Source organism: Carassius auratus, chromosome 47 (genome assembly GCF_003368295.1).
Source record: "Carassius auratus strain Wakin chromosome 47, ASM336829v1, whole genome shotgun sequence".
Lineage (NCBI taxonomy): Eukaryota > Metazoa > Chordata > Actinopteri > Cypriniformes > Cyprinidae > Carassius > Carassius auratus.
The window spans coordinates 7,086,675-7,107,405 of record NC_039289.1 but is presented as its reverse complement, the minus strand read 5'-3'; the positions used below and the strand labels follow the sequence as shown (position 1 = coordinate 7,107,405).

General features: G+C 38.8%; 1 protein-coding gene across 1 annotated transcript in view; it reads right to left on the bottom strand.

Moving 5' to 3' along the window:
* Positions 1 to 249: 249 nt before the first annotated feature.
* LOC113064550 (CUGBP Elav-like family member 5) overlaps positions 250 to 20,731 on the bottom strand; it is a 111,675-nt gene continuing 91,193 nt past the window's right edge. The window contains exons 3-4 of the mRNA XM_026235403.1: positions 2,698 to 2,746; positions 250 to 302 (exon numbers count right to left, since the gene is read on the bottom strand). Of these exons, the coding sequence (XP_026091188.1) occupies positions 250 to 302; positions 2,698 to 2,746 (102 nt within the window). The remainder of the gene's footprint in view (positions 303 to 2,697; positions 2,747 to 20,731) is intronic.

The window sequence follows — 20,731 nt, the reverse complement described above, 5'->3', positions numbered from 1 at the left end:
TGAGTTTGGAAAATCCATTACTGTACTGACTGGCCTATGTGGAGTATTCTATGTTATTTCTAGGCTAGGGGGAAAAATTAAGACATGAAATCCATAATGAGATGATCCCATTAAAAAAAGGCAAAAATGGGTTGGTGTAGGGGGTATCTACTCAAATGGTGGGACTATTGGGGGTAGAAGATCAAAGTGACTAAAAGCAATTTATCCTGTGTTAGGCTCAAATGCCTCTGAGAGGCATTGAACAGCCCTTCAAAAAGCAATAGCAGCCACCTTTATATCCCAGCCTGTGCCAGTCATCAGGCCTGCATGTGAAGCAAAATCAATCTGTTTCATATCAGAGATTACCAGGGGAGAGGGGAGAGCGAGTGTGTATGTGAGCGTACAATCTGTCCCCAAAGCTCTTTTTAATGACACATGCTGCATAACAGAGCAAGGATAGAAAAGTGTTCATAAGGCAACATGCTGTATCTGGAGATGAGGACTAATATAAAAAGCTCAGATGGTACAGAGGAGTTGTCAATCAAACCCACTTTAATTTCTATTTTCAAAATTCCCTTCCTTTTCTGCTCAGCTGGACACACTTGCTTGGGCAGAAGTCCTTTAAATTTTTGCTAACAAAACAGCCTTGGTACAAAGAACCACCCAAACAGCAAGGCATGAAATATTAGCTCATGGCCAAAAGCATGTGGTTTGCAATGGTTATAACCACTCAAGACATCCTCATGAATTCAAAAATACTCACTTTTATCAGGCAGTACACTGTGCTTTTAATGATACCCACAATATTATTTTAACTAGGCAGCATGTCAAGTAACCCATCCAGGGGATTCCTTCTAAACCATACAGATTGTATTGATTTATAAAAAAAATGAAAACATCTAGAAGAACAATTTAATCACATTAGCTCTATAGCCTTAATAACCACTGAGAGAAAGCCCTTGTGGGGAAGGTTCCATGAGGTTTAGAAGGTCTTTCCTTTGTTTTTCTTTGAACAGGTGTGGTGACCTTTCAACCACTTAATGAGATTATGAGCATAATTAGAACTGGAGCCACTGAGGGTCCCAAAAGTCAACCCACTTGAACCCGAGGGAATAACCAGTGTCCATCCGGGTGCCACCTCGGAATTAGAGAAAGTAACATAATTAAGTTCTAGCGCATGGATCCTCCTCTACCTTAGGGACTAGAGGATATGAAGAAAAAGGCAGCATTGGTGCATATAGCTACAGTAGCAAGCACTGCCTAAAGCAGTAGCAAGTCTTCAAAGCAGGACCCTCTAGGATTGGCCTAGGGTTGGGAAAGAAATCCCTGGCAACCATTAAAGTCACAATGGTGTTGGATTGGTCCTGGGGTGCTACTCTGAACTGTTCATTTAGGATGATGTGCAACTATTGGGCCTGACCTAAGCACATTCTCCATCTCCAGCATGGCCACTGAGAGGAAGACAATAAGGGACCCAAGGAAACCCAGTGGGTGTCTAGGGAGCGCTAAGACTGGCCACTCACAGGGAAGTCCAAAGACAGCAAAGTGCCAGAGTCAATGCGAGCACACACCTCTTTAATGGCAAAATCGATGGGTTTTATGATGCATCAATCTCCTCTACAAAGGCCTGCTTGTCTACTGCTGGGATGGACCATTTGGATGTGGGACTTTGACATTTAACCTTTTCCAAAAATTGCAAGTGAAAACTTTTTGAGAATTTGTTGACCCATGCCTGATGGTTTACGTCATTCCCTTAAATATTCTTTTGTCTGCAACTCTATTTTCAGAGGGCCGCTGCCTTGCAGATTTTAGTTCCAAATCTAATCAAGCACACCTAATTTTTTACTAATCCTGAAGGGATTGTTCTGCTGTGTTTGATTAGGGCTTGAACTAAAATCTGCGGGAGAGTGGTCCCACAGGTGAAGAGTTGTCAATGCATGGTTTAGACCATCAGAATAAGAATACAAAACTTTCAAGTTCAATAAATCCTCCACCACAGGATGTTTGTGTGAGTTATAGATGGATCTATTTACAGTAAACAGCAGATCACATGCTAGAGACCCAGAGTTAAGGGTCTTGGCAAGTGTCCTGCAATATAATTGATTGTTAGGCAAGTTGTGCATCCTCGGCCAACCTCTCTTTACCTTCCCCCCAACATCTATCCCTATGGCATTTACACCTTTTGTTTACAATATGCACCTTGATTTGACCATACATCGAGTTGGGGGTCTGGGGCTCAGGGCTCCCATTTCAATATCTAAGCTAATTACTTTTTAATTTACGGTGTGTCGGTAATGGGTTTGGCAGGGGGAGCAAGGTTAGATAGGCAGCAGAAGCCACTTCCCTTCCGTTTACTAGCACTACGGCCTCCTTAATTAAACTAAATAATCTGGGCATCCATCAGATAGATGGAGAGAGAGCTAGAGAAAGACAATTGTAAAGATAGGAAGGTAGGTGAGTAAAGGCCCTGCTAAAAAGACCCCATTCAAAGTTTTCGACCAACACGATCCTTTTGGAACTAATAAAAGTCTAAATGCCTGGTGGGTTCATCAGTACACAAAGATCTCATATTGGGGACCAGCATCCAAAACACAACACAACACAACACTGGTGGGCAGATTTGCTGATATATTCAGCAGGGAGAAAGGTGAGTAAAGTTCATGAACGTTCATACAAAAGATACATCAAGAAAAAAAATAAAAGAACAAGACAACCTACCTCCACGGCTCTCGCTGTCAGCTGGCTTCACCTGGATGGGGCGAGTCATCTAGAAGAAGAAAAACAGTACAGAAAAGACAAGGGGTTTATTTCAGGCACAGGCAACCGCTCTCATCCCAATAAGACAACAACCTCAAACTATTGAGCCCATGTCCGTCACAAAACTTACTAAGTTTTGATCAAATACAAATATCTACATGTCGGTTTGCAGGGTACATGGCATCCCTTAAACATACAAAATACAAGAGTGGTGAATTGTACCATCAACTCTTCAGTTTACCTGCGCACTGTTTCTATTTCTGACATGCTACTTCAGGTACAACTCTTGTTTTCTCCGTCTGAAATAGAAGCATTTACAAATATACTGTGTTTGCACTGAGTACCATTTTATTTAAGCATTCAATCAGTGCCAAGGCCTATGGGGACATGGGCAGGTTTCTAACTGTACCTCCAGACAAAACCCTAAAGGCGCCCCCTGATTTCTATTACCTGGTCTCTTGTCAGGTAAATTAGTTCACTCAGAAACCATATTGCTAATAATATGTCCAGCTACAGTAAGTGCAGCTCTCTTCTAGTTCCATAGGTAAAAACTGAAATCTCTAAAACCTTTGGCCAAAATTACACTTCCATGAGCAGGAATCTAAAATGACAGTCATAAAATTAGCTTCTTTAGTTTAAAGTACATCTGCCCTTAAAAAAAATCTATGGCCTAATCAGCAAGCCTTTTTGTGTTAACTTGGTTCCAGTCTCTAGTGATGGTGGCAATGAGGAAGTGAAATGCAACAACAATTAAAGTGGAGGCAGTCGTGCGACCACGCAAGAGAGAGAGAGAGAGAGAAAGAGAGAGAGATCAATGAAGCCCTATTGATCCCTGCCCCTTAGGCCGTGGAGAGTGTCTGGCAAGGAGGGATTCTGTGGGTAGAAGGCTCACGGTAATCTACTAAAACCTGATAAGAATGGCATTTGTTGGATTAGATGCCTCTGTCATCACAGTTTTTGTGCTCTGTATTTCGCTCAACAATTTTTTCCCCCATTCTCGACAGGTTCTTATTCTACGAACTTGAGCAAAACACAAAAGAAATACATCTATTTTTTGTTTGTTTGTTTTTCTTCTTTTGCCCATCGTTCAAGGATTCAAACGGATTTTGCTGCAGGATCATGCTCAAACGGTTTTTCTATTCTCCCATTTATTCCTACCTGAGGATGTAATGTAGAAAGAAATGTTGTAAATGTGGACTATTGGAGCATTACAGCAACTTTATGAGGTGACTAATATTTGATGTCCTTTCCATTAGGGTTTGTGATAATATTAAAATAGAGCTTTAAACATATGTTTTCATTAAAGTGTACTTTCTTTAATTGTTGGAAAACAGGACAGATTCTGTATTAAAGGTCTATTTTACCCTATGACATCCATTCCCATGCATTGTAATCCAGTGGGAGCATTATATCGATCCAAAACAAACTGCTAATAGCAACACAGCAGGCCCAGTTTGCATGAAAAAGGGCCAAGAGCTGTGCCAAGATTTGTGACGAGATTACCCAAATTTTGCGAAGTGCCCTTTGCAGGCTCCCCAACCATCTGTAACCTGAAATTAAGCCTTTTGGAAATCTGCAGCAACTTTCATCTCGTGCCGATGCCAACTCAAGGGCCAGAGAAACGTTTGAGAGACGACAGGATCAACATTTTCTCTTTCTCCTCAACATATTTTCTTTTACTGTCCAATTGTGTCTGTGGGTGGGGGTGATTAAACTGAAAAAAAGGTCAGTTTTAAAGACAGGCCAGTCCCATAAAAGCATGACTTGTTCAAGGAGAAACACCATAATGGGATTTTAAAACGCCTTAATAACATGCTGATATATGAGGAAGAGGGCCAGGCCAGATTCATTAAGTGTTAAATGTATCCATTTTCACCTTGAGGAACCGAATAACCTTCCTCTGAGAAATTATTCCATAAATGTATCCATCGTAAATAATGACTAGGGTCTTTGTGCGAAGGGGAAAAAGGCAAAAGATGTAATTCTTCTGAAGGTCGGAGTTCAGTAGCTTTGTCTTACACTTCGGTTAAAGGAAAAGTTCAAAAATAAATACAATTGTCTATTTGAAATACATTAACACACTACGATGGTGCTGCACTGCAAGTGTTTTCTCCATTGCAATCAACAGACATTCTCAAGCATAAAGACAAGAACAATCCAGTAGACGTAATTGTGAGATATAACCATTCCAAACAAATCATCTAACAAACACAAACAGTGGCCCACATTAGACAAAACAGATGTTTTTAAAGATGCATTGCAATATGCATGCAACTCTGTAGATGCAATGACTGGTATTAAAGGAGATTCTGTTTTGTAAGTGAATGCATTTAGAACTACCTCATATCTGTAAACGCCATCAGTAAGATGTTTTTCTAGCACATTGGACTTCCGTGTATGGTTTATGGATTCACCTTTCTAACTAGTCACTGTCCTGGTCATAAAATGCTGGTGTAATGGTCCATTTGTTTTCCTAAGAGCAATGTGTTTCTCCCTTGTACATTTAGTATTGATGGAACTCAGTTTGTTGCATTTTTCTCACCTCTAATGGGATGGCATACACTTCAGGTACACACATTTAAACAGACACACAAGCGCACACACATGCACACACACACACACACAAAGAATACTTTAATGTCATAGGTATAAATTATCAAGCTGTCAAATAAAATAAATATAATATATTATAATATAATATAATTAATCCAAAATAAAACTTTAACTTGAACATGAAAACTGAAAATATGAAAATAAAAATCTAATTCAAACTATTAATTAATACTATAATATTTAACTTTTATTTATTTTTGTTTATTTTCATAAAAAAAAAAAAAAAAACATGGAATTTTTTTTATTTTTTAGTTAAATTTGTCCTCTGCTCAGCTTCCTAACTATTTGATACAACATTTATTTCTGTCCAAGTATAAATAAATAAATAAATAAGATTACAAAAATCAAGGATTTTTTTAAATCACATTTGGAATATGGATATGCATCACTTCAGCAAACAATTTCATAAAGTGGTGGGGACATAATCGACAAAGGCCATCCTATCCAAAAATGCCCTCTACGCTGTAAACACGCTCTTTTCACACACATTTACATGCACCAGAAACAAAACGACCGGCAGCTGACAAACTCGTGCTGTCGACAGGAAAAGCATTCATTTAGCTTCGGTCCTGAGAGAGTTTTCTGCACCTCTCTGCTGCTTTTGTGCCTTTATTGCCCAAGTGTTCTTTACTCTTAAGATAAAAACAATGAGTTCGCCTTATGCTGCATTCCTTGCAAAACAATAACAACAACAGCAACACTTGTTCTAATTGTGATAGATTCGAGAAGGTTTCCACACTCGGAATGCTTAATGCACCGAGGTCCAAGACAAAAACAGAGGGATGGAGGGGGCTGTAGAGGATAGAAGGCCAAGAAGAACTGCCTGCAACTGCCAGATAAGATTGCTTCTCAGTTGAGTGGCATTTCCAAAGCCGTGACTCCACCCTAGTGCTCCCTCACATATCCTGATAGACTTGTGCTGGAGGAAACGCACACTTATACGTTTCCCACCCGCAGCAAAAGCACCGGCATCCCTGTGTTTGCCAATCTGTTTTTTAAACTCGGCGGAACAATTCAAATCCCCACGTCCCAACAGGAGTGTGTCAGTTGCATCTCGTTCGGGATGATGCACGCGCTCCTCCGGTCCCCAGCAATCCCGACCGGGCGCGTTCAGGAATGCATTCTTCTTCGTTTCTTTGTCCTTGTCATCTGTTTCTTCAAGCACACAATACTCGATAATCATGTTGTTTGCCGTGTTGCCGTCTTTCAAAAGGGGGAGCTATCAAACAGGGTAAACAAAATACAGTGGGGGATATGAAACAGCCATTCTCCTGAGAGACAGTCTGTTCTCCTGTAGCGATGTTTGATTAGGCACCGCTGTGCTGGGGTAGATAGAAATTCAGAACAAGCTGCTCCGAGAAAATTGGGACTGTGCTTTGTTGCTTCTGCCTATGATGAATGTGAAATGATTCCCATATTTGTTTTACGCCGTTCTGTCATAAACTGCATGCAGGACAAACATCAACATGGATCGAATGTATGGTTTGCTGTGGTTTTACAAACTGTGAATGAGAAAAATACATTTTTTTTCCATAGCAGCCAAACAAGGATGTTTATAGTACACTATTTTTTTTTCCAGGTCAGTGGTGTCCTGAGAATCCTTGCAATTTCATGTTCAAAAGGCGTTTCACACCACACCACTTTTTTCATTCACATGCATTATTAAAATGGTTCACATCTTATAACAGTTTGGTGCTGTGGCTGAAAAAATTTTTTTATTGAACCCAAACTTTACATATAGCTGACAAAAAGCTGCTGTGAATAATTTTTTGAAAAAATCAATATTTTTGTTAACTCAAATAAAAATTATAGCTTCCAAAAAATGGAACTAAATGCTTCATATTTTCTTTAAAAGACCCTAACACGATAATAGACGATGCTAATATCTGACTAATTAATTTAAAACAACAACTATAAACAATTATTAAACAACAAATAGATAAATAAAAAATATAGCAACCCTGCTGTGAACCAGCATGTCTGATTAAGAGTCAGGTGTCTTATGCGCGCGTGAGTGTGTGTGTGTGTGAGGGAGAGAGTTTGGCTGGAGTTTAACAATGAGATAACAGCCTATTCCCTGATCATTATTTAGCATTAGCAGGTCATCACAGCCCCTTCTCCTCTGTTATTCCTAATAGTGAAATAAACATCTTTTGATTGGAGCGTCCCAGCTGCGATAATTAATATTTCCAATTATTGATTTGAAAGTGCGCTGTGTGGTAACAGCCTTGGGATTCGGAACAACTAATAAATCTACCATACCGGAAGGTGAGAGCGGAAGAGATAGGAATGGTGAGAGGGAGAGTAATTCTACCATCTCCAGCAGTTAGTCTGCTACTAACACAAACCTACAAAGTAAGAGCTGTAATATAGCATACAAATAATATTGGCTACTTTTATGAAGCATTTAGAAGCTTGATAGGCCGACTGCTCATTCGATTTAGTTATATGGAAAAGAGCGGTTAAGATATCCTTCAAAACAATTTTGTAGTTTCAAACAGCACAAGGGTAAATAAAAGACAAAATATGCATTTTCGTGTAAACTACTCCTTTAAAATGGAAGTCATTCTTCCTCCGAGTCTCACAGAGGAAGAAAATGAGACAGAAAATGGATGAGGGAGAACGAGGTGAAGTAGTATCTGCCAGCATTTGTGCGTGAGAGGTATTTTGCTCCCAGCACTTCTGTAGAAGCCCTGATAAGAGTATCGACTGCAGTGACCTGTCAATCGCAAGCATCTGAAGTCGAAAACTCCAATAGCTTCTCTCCGATTCGCACAATCCTGGAGGTCGGATGTAGCTCCAGTACTTCGACCACTGACACCACACTTTCTGAGCAATCTGGAATGTCTACAGCGCTCTGAAAATGTCTAACACTGTGGTCCAGCTAGCGTCGAGTTATCTCATGCCACATCAAGCGTGCACTTTCAGTCTGACGTCCCTCAAAAGGTCAGTGGTCTAGATTAAATCTTTTCCACCTTAACGTTCCTCTGCCTCCTAAGTTTGCACCACAAGAAGTAGCTGCTGACCTTTCACAGCACCACGACCAGGATCCCACTGAAGACCATCAGAAACAACGGTTCCTGGAGCGAACCTAGTTTTAACACAGGTTTACCTAGAAGTGGATGAAAGGTCTGGACTGAAAAACTCAACAAGAACATAATTTTTTTTTAAATAAAATAACATAAAAAGGCTGTAATCCTACAAATGCTCACAAGCCAGTCACCGGAGTGTCAAAGCGAGATAAAGACAGAAAGGTACTGCACAAGAGAGATTCCCTGACTTCACAGCAGCCGTGGTCTTTTATCAGGGGAAGGGCATCTTTCCCAGACATCTCAGGTAAAGGCGTTTGCAGCTCAAAGACAGTCATCACTTTCTGGAAAGAGACGTGGGGTTTGTTGGAGGAAGAAAATCTCCGTCAACAAATTCCTAAGAAGTACCTTGATGTTTGTTTTGATCTCTTTTCATTCTCAATTTTGTTTCCGACCCTGTTTTGTAGAACCTATTTGAAGAGCAATTGGTGCCGTTTCATGTCAAAATGCTGGCAATCATGTTAAGCTACTCTTATGCCTTCAAAGTTTCATAATGACAGCTTTAAAAACAGGGGATGACAAACGAAACACTTCCAAATAATGCTTCTGAATACAATAGCTGGAAAAGCTAACCCTCTGATGATTAGGCCACGCCTTCTCATTAATTATTAATGACCCTAAATAATATTGATCTAATATACACACATCTAAGGAAACCACAGGAGATTGTTTTTTTGTTTGTTTGTTTGTTTTGTCATCTGTTATATATATTATATTTTCTTGTGATCTCGATCTAACAAAAGGTTTTGTTGTCCAGATGTTAAGTGATCTCAACATAAACGATTTTCTTGAGATCTGGACATAAAAGACTATTTTGAGTTCTTGACTTTATTTTCTTGTGATCTCAACAAAACAAGCTGATTTTCTAGAAAAAAACTAAAACATAAGATTGTTTATTGAGCTCTTGACTTAAATTTCTTGTAATCTTTTGATAACATTTGTTATTTTCTCCTGTTTTTGCTTTGTTCTGGGATATTGCCACATCAAAAGTTTTATCAAGACCTTGCCTTATTTTTCTATTTCAGATTAACAAGATTGCTTTATCCCGATTTGCTTTTGTTTCATGACATCTCAGCAAAACAAAAGTTGTTTTCTTGAGATCCTGCCTCAACTTTTATGTCGGAATGGAAAAAGGTCGAGATCTAGCGTAAATTGTTTTCTTGAGATACTGACCTACATTTCTTGAGATCTCCACCTAAATGTCTCATGATCTTGACATAACAAAAGTATTTTTTTCAAGATCTCAACTGGACTTTGATGATCTTAACATAAAAGCTATTTTCTTGATTTCTTGTTTTTAATTGGCTAGAAAATATGAGAGGATCATGAGAAAACAATAAAAACAAATAATAATATATGACCTTGTAGGACTTCAAAACACCTCCAAAGACAGTCACTCAATATCTGTTTCTAACTTGAAAGAATTTAGTCCTCAATATCCCAATAAACCACTCATAATTAAAAACTGTGTGCGTTCATTGCCTTCAATCACGTAAAACATGTGCATACAGTATCAGTAACTTCTTAACAAAAATTTGAAGTATTTCATTTGCGCATTCAAATACTTTTGCTTTGTTTATCATGGCTAAATCCATTTTGAAAAAAACATGTCAGGCCAGATTAAATAAAGTATCATAAATATGCAAAACTACACACTGGTCACCTTAGCATTTTGATTGCCAGATCTCTTTAGGATGTGTTAATACAGTATCCACTGGGGTTGATGGTTTTGAGCTCTGTGTATGCTTTGCCCTGCCGTGGTGGAACAAGGGGGAAGCTCCCCTTGCTATCACTGCCACTGCAGGATTGTTACAGTTTACAGGGAACTCCTCTGACCAATGGGAGGCCAGCACCGCTTCCCGGTCAGTGACCCATAATTTCCAGCATACCAATGCCAAGTTGACGTTTCTTTAATGGGTTACAGACCTCCAGTGAGCCAACGCCTTCTCAGCGCTATGATAGCATATTAGCAATTCACCACAGCTTGTAGTGTTATTATTATTATTTTTACCTTTTTAAGCCACCTTACACCCTTCCATGCCACATCTAACCTGTTTCAACCTCGTGGTCCTAAAGGGATGACAACGGCAGAACTGAAAGGAACGAGGCAGAGGAGAGAGGGAGGCAGTGATGCAAGTCGACCAAGTGTCAGGTGTGGACAGAAGAAAAAAGCCGGGGGGAACAACTAGGAGATGGGAGAATAGACAGATGGAAAGGGGAAGAGAGAAAGACCTGAAGCCAGAAGTGGCATTTGCTCAAAGTCATTCACCTATCTGCCATGAGAGATGATGCAATAATGGTAATGTGCCCGCCTGCAGCAGTTCTCAACTGGTGGGTGGCAACTCAAAAATGGGTCGCTGGTCTCTTCTGGCAGGGTTTGGACAGTATGAAAAGAATGAAAAAAAAACTATGCTAAATGCAAATAGTAAATTGCATTTAACCAAATAATCTTGCTAAATAAATAGGTTTAAAATTGAGGACTTTTATTGTTGACCTCAAAGGCTGTGTCCAATTAAACCAGTCTTATTTTTCAACCCATTGTCCATTTCTTGATCTAAATCACTGTTGCCTTGACCATCGATAGTGAAACAACAGATCTTTGTGTGTTCAGTGTTTTACAGACGAGGCTATGTGGCATTGTGAGTGTGTTTGTACAGACTAGAACTCAACGAGGATCCAGCATGCTTAGTCCATCTGTCTACAGTTGCAGTCCAAGTCAACTCCAATAACAACTCCACTCTGGCATAGATAAAGAGTATACGATTTAAATAAGACCCTCATTATCTGCTTCTATTACCAATCCAAACAGACAGACACAGATGACTAAATAAATAAATAAATAAAAATTTAGGGCTTGTATTCATTTGATCACTAATGTATAGTACATCCACAGATGTTTTTTTTTTTTTTGTAAATGGTGAAAAAAATTTTTTTTTAAATAAGTTTGTTACATAAATAAAACGAAATATATAATCTATCAAGTCTGTTTTTCCTTATTTGAAAGTAACTTATTTATGTGTATATTTGTATATGTGTGTGCCTGTTTGTACATAAACATACACACACACATTAACTGCATTTGCTTTCAGCTTTGTCAGTTTTTCGGTTACAAGAACTGTTTTATTAGAACCAAAAATGAATTGAAAACCGCCTTCTTTTTTTAGCTTTCACTGTTTTGTTGAATAATAAAGAGTTATTAAACTGGATGAACTTTTGTGCCTACATTTTGTGTTATCTTATCTATAAATACATACAGTAACAGAACATTTTTATAGCAAAAAATGTGCTTTAAAACAATAAATACAGAAAAAAGAATTACATATGTTACAACCCCAGAAACACGTTAAATTCAGCAAAACAAGCCACAAGCTAAATTCCTTCTTATGCCATAAATAGATTTAAATCCTTCATGAAACAACTTCCCCGCATCCTCCTGTACATCGAGTATACAAACAAGCCAAATAAAACACACGCAGCAGTTTAGACCTTGAACTAGCGTGACCTCGGTGCTGACAGGCAGATGAACTCCAGCATTTTCCATATCCTGCCCCGGAGGACTCCAACTACGTGAAAACACAGTGCAGTTATGCAGAAAACATGATGTAAGTGTCTGTCCATCTCAGGGTACATCTATTTTGGTTTTAATAGAAGGGTACATGAGTTTACAAGCGATGGACAAGATGCTCATAGCGTTTTAATCTCTTAATTGCAATGAAAAGGCAATAATTAAACCTTTTTAAAGAATATTTGTACACCCTTTCCGCACTGATTTCATGGGAAAATATGCATCATTTAAGTGTACCATGCTCTCATTTGTACCTGAAATCATTATCGTTAAGACAAAATATTTAATAAACGCACACAACGTGGGATGGGAGCCGTGTTGAACTCTGCTGTTGGAATTCAGATTTCTATGGTCATGGGTTACAAACACACATGGGGATAAAGTATTCAAGGAAGCCCTTAATGTACTGTATATTGGGAAATCTTTTCTTACACTTAGGATCTCACTGAGACATATCCCAAGGGAAGTGGGTTGATTTTCCTCTCTCGAATTCCTTCCTTTCTTTAAGCTGTATCCCACTGAGAGACAAGGCCCTTCCATAAACATTTCCATAATCATTTCCGCCACCTGTGTCCATCCCACCACGCTGACAGATGCTTGCTTCCCGTCATCCTATGCGTACAACCATCCAGGGACATTTATTTTGCCCCGGTATTAATTCAACAGGGAGCATCGCATTTAAAGGTGTCAGCGTTGATGTCCGTGACGCTGGGAGAAATACGGCAAGACCGAATGAAAGAGAGATGAAGCGACTCCCTCGAATGCCCTGCACTCTGCGTGAACTCTGGCCTTCTGGCACGAGGAGGTTTGCTTTCTTTAATAATGCATTCATTTTTTTACAAATTCACGCACTCTTTATATTCCATTTGTAAAGCTATGGAAACCTGCTAAATCATGCAGCATTTACATTTGAGGAAATCAACCCTTCGCTAGGCTTCTAGTTAATGCTTGAGCAATCTTAAACATGCACATTGCGCTTGATATTTTAACCCACCGCCTGTGAAGGCCTGTTTACACATGCTAGTAATTCACATAGACCAACTCAAATGTGACAGATGATGTATCCATCTTGGTGTTAAGACGTTAAGTGCAAAAAAAAAATGTCTTTTTCTGAAACTCCGCGTTGGCTGCACTCCACTGGAAACATGACAGAAGAGAATTATGGGAAAAGGTGCGGGGGGGTTCAAGCGAAAGGTAGGACGAGCTAAAAAAGAGACCAAAGAAAAGTGATTTAGCCTCCTAGTTCATCTTCATCTGTGTCTTGTCCCAAAGACCTGGTTCATGAAATAAGTCCTGCTGAAAATCAATTCAGGGCCCGAGACTTATAAAGGTGACCCATTCAGAACAGGTGGCTTTTGTGGAGTGCTAAACTCCAGGCTTGTACCGTTAAAACCAAGCTAAGAAGAATTAATGGGGGGCATTGATTAGGTAGAGCACAACTTAGGATTCACTAAGCAGGGAGTCATTTTATTGGGGTAACTGTGGCGTGTCACAGATGCCCATTTTTGCCAATTCTGTGCTCGGAGACCATTAAGAAACCACTGAAATGGAGAAAAATAAAAATGATTTTTAAATAAAGTTAATGTCTTTTCCTCCCTCGCTCTCAACAACCCATTTTTTTTTCAAGTGTAGTTAGGGTTCTGTACAAGCATTCACAGATACTGCCTCACTATTTTTTTCAATTATTGTATCTTTTTTTATAAATTTCTATTACTGAGATAGACGATCCCCTAAAAAGTGCATAAAAACAAGAACTGAGGTGTTTCGCTAAAGTGGGCGGTTCTTGGCTAGAAAAAGATGCAACAAAGCCAGATTTATGCGATAGTCCTGTGATGTGATTGCTATATGACTGGCCAGATTCAGAATGGAATCTGAAAAGATGGTTGTGATTTTATAATTAGAAAAATTAGAGCTAATTTCACAATTTTAAATCACTTTTTTTTATGTGTCAAAATATTCATAAAATGCCACAAAAAGTTGTTAGATCTAGTCTTTTAAAAAGAAAAGGTTTATATTTTTTCTAACTTCCTCCATCATTTTTTGTCACCTCAAGCTTCTCATTTCTCAAGTATTTTTTTCCACCTTGTTTAAAATAAATCAATAAAAAGTCCAAGGTACTGTAGACGAATCAACAACACATGTGGCCAGGGGGCATGTGGTCCAACATATTCTTACCATGAACACTTGACATTGCAATTGTGTGTGTGTGTGTGCTCTTGTTTTTGTGACATATCAGGACACAACTCTGTATAATGACATGGGTATGACAAAGGTATTACAAGGAGAGGGTGACTTATGAGGACATAACCCATGTCCCCATTTTTCAAAATGCTTATAAATCATACAGAATGTTTTTTTTTTTGAGAAAGTAAAAATGCACAAAGTTTCCTGTGAGGGTTAGGGTTAGGTGTAGGGTTGGTGTAGGGCCATAGAAGAGTGATTTTCCATGCATAATAAAGTGTCACCAGGAAGTGTCTCTCCTGCAGAGGAAAAAAGAAGAAAACAAAAACAAAAACGTGAGGCATGGACAAGAATGAGTAATTGCCTACAGGGGCCAATTTCAATATTTTGTGTCATTTGTACTTCCACACTAGTACGTCATGCGTTCAAGTGAGTGCCCCTTATAGTGTGAGTCACAGGGATTAGGCATCTCACCACATATAAACAGTTACGATTATTCAAATTGGGATCAGACTTAGCGGCTTTAACATGGTCATGTTTTCAAGTTAGGCCAGGATGAGTTTTCAGCGGATTTGCAGCATTTTACTGACACCGGCAGGTAATCTAATGACGACTTAGCGGGATTACGCTGCTGTGCGTATGGCAACACCTTCACCTGTTCTTTATCCTTTAGCTGTTTAAAACTGTGGTTCTCAACTTGTGGGTCGTGACCATAAAAATATCCGCAGGTCTGTTCTGATAGGGTTGTGGACAACCGGTAAAAACAATGCTAAATACAACAACAATGCTAAACTAGTCATTTAGCTAAATAAAAAAGTTTTTCAGCTTTCAAAAGACAGGATAAAATACTTCTTGTATCTTTAGTAGGCCTATTGGTGTCGACAACTAAAGTTGTGTATCCAATCAAATGAATTTTGGCGCTAATTTATTTCTCATTTAGGAAAAGGAAACCAGATTAGCAAGATGCTAACACAGAAGTTTGGCGCTAATTCATCTCTCACTTAGGAAAAGGAAGTCAAGTTAGAAAGATGCTAACACAGATAGATTGTGTGACTTGTCATTCTCAAACACCTGACAAGGTAAAAGAAAATAAATACTGATGGTAAAATTCTGGGCAATACCAATAAACAGATCATCTTTAATGAATAAAGGGCAATTATTGAAAATTAATACTATTTAGTTTTTCAATTTATAGTAAAATTCTAGCTGATGCCAATAATCATTGAATAAACATCCAATATCAAAAGTATGTTCTATTTTGTCTATAATAAACTAAATTAAATATTACTTTAAAATGTTATAAGTAAACATAAACAACACAACATTACAGTGTGAAAAATGTATTTTGAGATTTTTTTTTTTAAAGATTACATTTAACAGTGTAACTAAATTATTTGTATTTTTAAAGATTTTAAGTGAGTGATAGATGAAGGCAAAGGCAAACAGTGATGCATTTAAAGGAAAAAATCTCTCTATTTGCCGATAAATGATATGGTTGAGACACATTGTATTACATTAAATACGGGTTCCAACAATGCCAAACTCTTTCTGTGTTAGAACACCACTTGTAAGAGCAAAACCGGTTGAGGATTGCTGGTTTAAACAACCTAGACAGCCACCATCAGCTTTGCAATCCTGCATTACAAAATACAAAAAGAAAAAAGAAAAAAGAATGAAATAAATAAACATGACAAGCGGGCACTTAACCGCAGACTCCCAGGCGGAAACCTGATGAGGCCCACACCCCGGCGAAACTTCAACAAATGCTAAGTGACACGCTTAAGTGGGTTCAGGTTGTGCAACCAGAATAATTCACTAAAAATACAAATGAGGTCACACAACGGCTGCAGAGAAGAGAGAACCAATAACAATTCGCCCATTCAAATAAGCCTCGGGATGGAGGGTCTCCTCGGGTTCCCAGGTGCCGCACAGCGGTATTGACTGGCCTACAGTCATCGAGCAGACACGTAAATGCCCTGCATAGACATCATGAATTCCCCTCATTGAGAATCAATATCAAATAACCCCACTGTTCACTGGCAATTATGGTCAGTATCCAACATCTCGGGCCTCTTTATTTTCCATCTCCATCATTAATGTGACCTTCAGGCCACTTTATGGCTTCATTCTCCAGGTGGAGATGGAGACACGGGGAGCAGGCTTTTGGGGGATTCAGCTGGGGCCACAAGGGAGGTTGCAGGGGCATCTTCTATGACAGATCAATTATGGCTGTACCTCTGGGCTTTGGGCCAGCTCCTCTTCCAAGGCCACTAATCGAATCCCAAAGTCACCAATGACATCACTGACTGGACAGGTTAGCCTCAGGTTCTAGAGGTCTCAAGTCACAATCCTGGTCTTGTCATGCAGTGACCGCTTGACCTATTCCTACTAGGGACAGACAACCATCGTTTCACCGGCTGCATCATGATAGCACAGACATACACGTCCTGTTAACCTCCACGCTCACTCATAATTGTCCTTGCCATTGATTTCATGGTGCTACTGATTGCTTCTTGCTCTGAAGCAACCCAAGATTATAGATACGCTAGGTGGATGGAATATCAAATAAATGATATTTGGGAGGTCTTGCTGCAGAGATTTCTCTTCATCATGGTTTGACAAGGTAAGGGAGCAACTTCAATATTTCTGTATCACAGCTTCTCAGCTCCCAGAGTCAGGATGGATTATTCCAGAATAGCACTCTCGGGAATAACAATTTCTGAGAAATCCACAATTTTAGCTAGACCGATCGCCTTACAGGGAGAGTTGCATAATTATCTAGTATTTGGCGTACCTAGTCTGCGATTAGTAATGTAAAGTGTGCACCCACACCAAATTAAAGAAAGACTGTTAATACTTCACAAATGAAAGAGAGCTACAAATTCTCATTTAGAAAGAAGCCATCTAACGAGATGTTAGCTGGATGAAGAATCGTGACAGCTAAATTACAAAACAGCCTTCCGCTATTCCAATTCTACATCCCTGATGATCTATTATCTCTGAGGTTTTTACCACACTGTCTTAGTTTCACACCCAACACAAAACATCTCTCTAATTCAGTATGGTGGGTTGCTGCCCGGGTGCCTAGCACAGGCAGTGACAGCCCTTTTAAATTCTCCATTACCAATTAAGACTTATTCCTTATGGTGGAGAAAGGGTTGGGGGGAGGAGGTTGCAAGAGGAAAAAGGAAGAGAAAATGTGGCGACAATGAGCACTTGTTTGACAGGGCTGATGTGGAGATGGAAATGTGGTAATTTGGAGTAATTCGGCAGTGTGTCGATGCTAGCCAAGCCTGCCTGTCCGTCCGCCAGAATAAATGGAGTCAGCCGTGTGTGATCGGCAACTTTCATTTATATGTAAATGACCCCGTCACCGTAAAGCTGGCATGCAGCCGCACAAACACACACACACACACATACACACATATACTCAAACAGCACGTTAGCTACCACCCAGCCTGCCATAGCTCTATGCGCTACTCTTGTTAAGAATAAATATACCTCATATACAGTATAGTCAGTTTGTCATGCGATACTTTCGCATATCTTTCATATTCATCAATGCTAAGCTACAAGAAAAAAACAATCAGAAGCTGCCAATGTCAATGCCTTTAGCTTAGCATTCTTTCATTGCATATTTGACATAAAACCGACATGTTTCTCAAAGTTTACTTGAGTTTTCTGAAAGTTTAGTTAAGTTTACAATAAATTTAGCTGAAAGTACTATATAATCATGTGTTGTTCCCGGACATTCTGAAGTTAAAGCTCCAATATGGAGGAATTTTGTAATAAAATTTCTGAAAATAACTTGCACAGTGTGATAAATTTTCTTCCAGTTGTGTACTTACAATATCTCAAAAGTCTCCAAAGATTTTTTATTTCAGAGAAGTTCCGATTTTAAATAACTGGCCGTCCCGGAAAAGAAATGTCGCCTCTCAGTGAAGCAATGTCCGCTCTATACTTTTTTTTCTGGTGTAGACCATGTGATGTTCCACCACACCGGAATATCACATGGTCAAATGCAGAAGTGGTGGTTATGTTATAGCCGCACATATGGTTTGGTTGTCGTTGTTATGGATCACGATTACTCTTTGGCGAGTATTGAAGTGCCAGTAAAACGTAAGAATCCATATTCGGATACACGCAGACTGTGTGACAAACAGAGGAATAAAACCAGGATAAATATCGGCCAGGCGTTTACGAGATGGAGAGAGCTGCGCGAAAATCTTGGACTTGACAGAGACTCTGCTCTCGTGAATGTATTGATAGACAGGAAAGCAAATCAATTATGTATTTTGTTATTGTACAAGTAACGCAATAGTTACAGTAAAGATGGTCCAGGTCTCATCTGGATTTGATAATTCCAGTGAGGATGTATCTGTGTTTCCCTGCAACACATGCAACTGTCAATAATAGCACTTATAAACAAAGTTAAATTGCTCTTTGTACTAAGGTAAGGATTTTTATCACGTGTGGTGACCGAGATTATGGCAGTACAATTAAATACGATTGGATATGTGTTGTTAAAAATATATTTAGTCATTACTTGCAAATGTTCGTTCAAATTTACTTTTAGAACGATTGGTTTGAGCACGTTAAACAACACGGCATTAAACACGTAACACTGGACAACATTAACCCAACAAATCATTTAACAAATAGCTGTAAGTTGTAACGTGGTAATATAATATAACATTTCACGTTCCTTGCAGTTCATTAATTATGATGACATAAAATAATATGATCAGATATACAGGTAATACAAAAACGAATAAATTACCTCATCCGTGATCATGATTCGTTTATCCAATTAAGATACATTGCTATGGTGAAAACGCATAAAAAATACATCTCCCATCGTCACCTGCTTCATAGCGTCATCAAGCTTCGCCTTTGTTATTGTTGGAAATGCGCCCTCTTGTGGTCAAAAATCGCATACTGGAGCTTTAACGTATTAAAAACACTAGATTAACTATTTTTATCAGATATGCTACACATGACACACAGTTGAAGCCAAGGAATAGTTTTTAACGTCAACGTGCCAGATAGACATTCAATGATACATGGTTCCGTAAGAACTACAACTTCCCATACGTTTTGCATGCTGACATATTATGTTTATTTACTGTGACTTATTAATGAGCCTGGGCCCTTGAAGATGTATTGAATTCATTTTCAAATCTTTCGACGATTTTAGTATCAATTAATTCATGTCCAACCTATCACTGGAATATGTAAAAACATAATTCAGCTCTCTGGGTCATGATATTTTTGGAGGGATTTAGACATAGTAAATTATTTATAGTCCTGAGATAAATCTGTCTGCTGTATATCTGGCCAAACATGGCAGCAAAATAGACTTTCCTTACCAATAAAAGGTCCCTGTTTTGAATATGAATGACATTTTAATAGCGGCAGTTTTTCTTACAATCATGTCTGTGTTATTTCTCCTTTCATTTAATATTAAGCATTTCCTGTTCATCTGGAGCATTGCATAATGTGGAAGGATATAGAAACACATTCCTTTCAAAGTTCTCCAATGCATTCTCGTCTTAATTTTTCAGACGCTTCCGGTATAGCTCAGCGTTCTAAATCCCTGCTGCAGCTGATAAGGTGGAAAGCTGCATCCACACTGCATGCTGGGAATGCATGGCTAAAGAGATGCTTTCCTGCTGAGCTCAGGCCCTAAATAACAGAAGCTGACTCAATGTCTGTCACATCATATTGCAGCCCACTTCCCAGCATAACACTAACTTAACGCAATAGTTCTTCCTGAACTTTCCTACTTTTGCTTCTCTACCCAGAATCCTCATAATACACACTTCTTGTCAACAAGGTGATATGTGTGCCTTTCATTTTAGGCCATTAAAGGTTAATATTGTATTTTTCCTAATCACTGAAAGCAGAAGATTCATGAGAGCACCTCATTCATGAAGCTAACTCACCCTCTGTCTCATAAATTCTTCAATAAAGTCTTTGGACTTGGTATAGGGCGGTCGAAAACACAAGATATTTCAAGTTTTGACATCTGCATATGACTCAAAAGCAAATCAGAGTAAATCAAATTAAAGAACTAGCGCATTCAAAAATGTCAGTTTCTCAAACAAACCTTCATGAAGCTTCAGAAGACTTATAATACAGTGTATAAATCATACTGACGACATTAACAAAATGTGTATGGTGCTTGTATGGGGTGGGGGGGCTATTCCTTTAAAGATTCAACAGCAACTACTTACTTAACTTTAACTTTATAAATTTAGCAGATGCTTTTATCCAAAGCAACTTACAGTGCATTCAGGCTATCAATTTTTACTTACCATGTGTTCCCGGGGAATCGAACCCTCAACCTTGCACTAGCTTGCTTGCTAACGCAACACACTTCCAGTTGAGCTACAGGAACACTACAGTGAAAGTCTCTTTAAAGTCATTTTCAATTCACACAGGATGATGTGGGTGTACCCAAATCATTTGCATTATTAACAAACCTGCTATGTCAAGAAACTATGCATAAGAAACATGCAAAAAGATTTTTTTTAATCATTTGAAA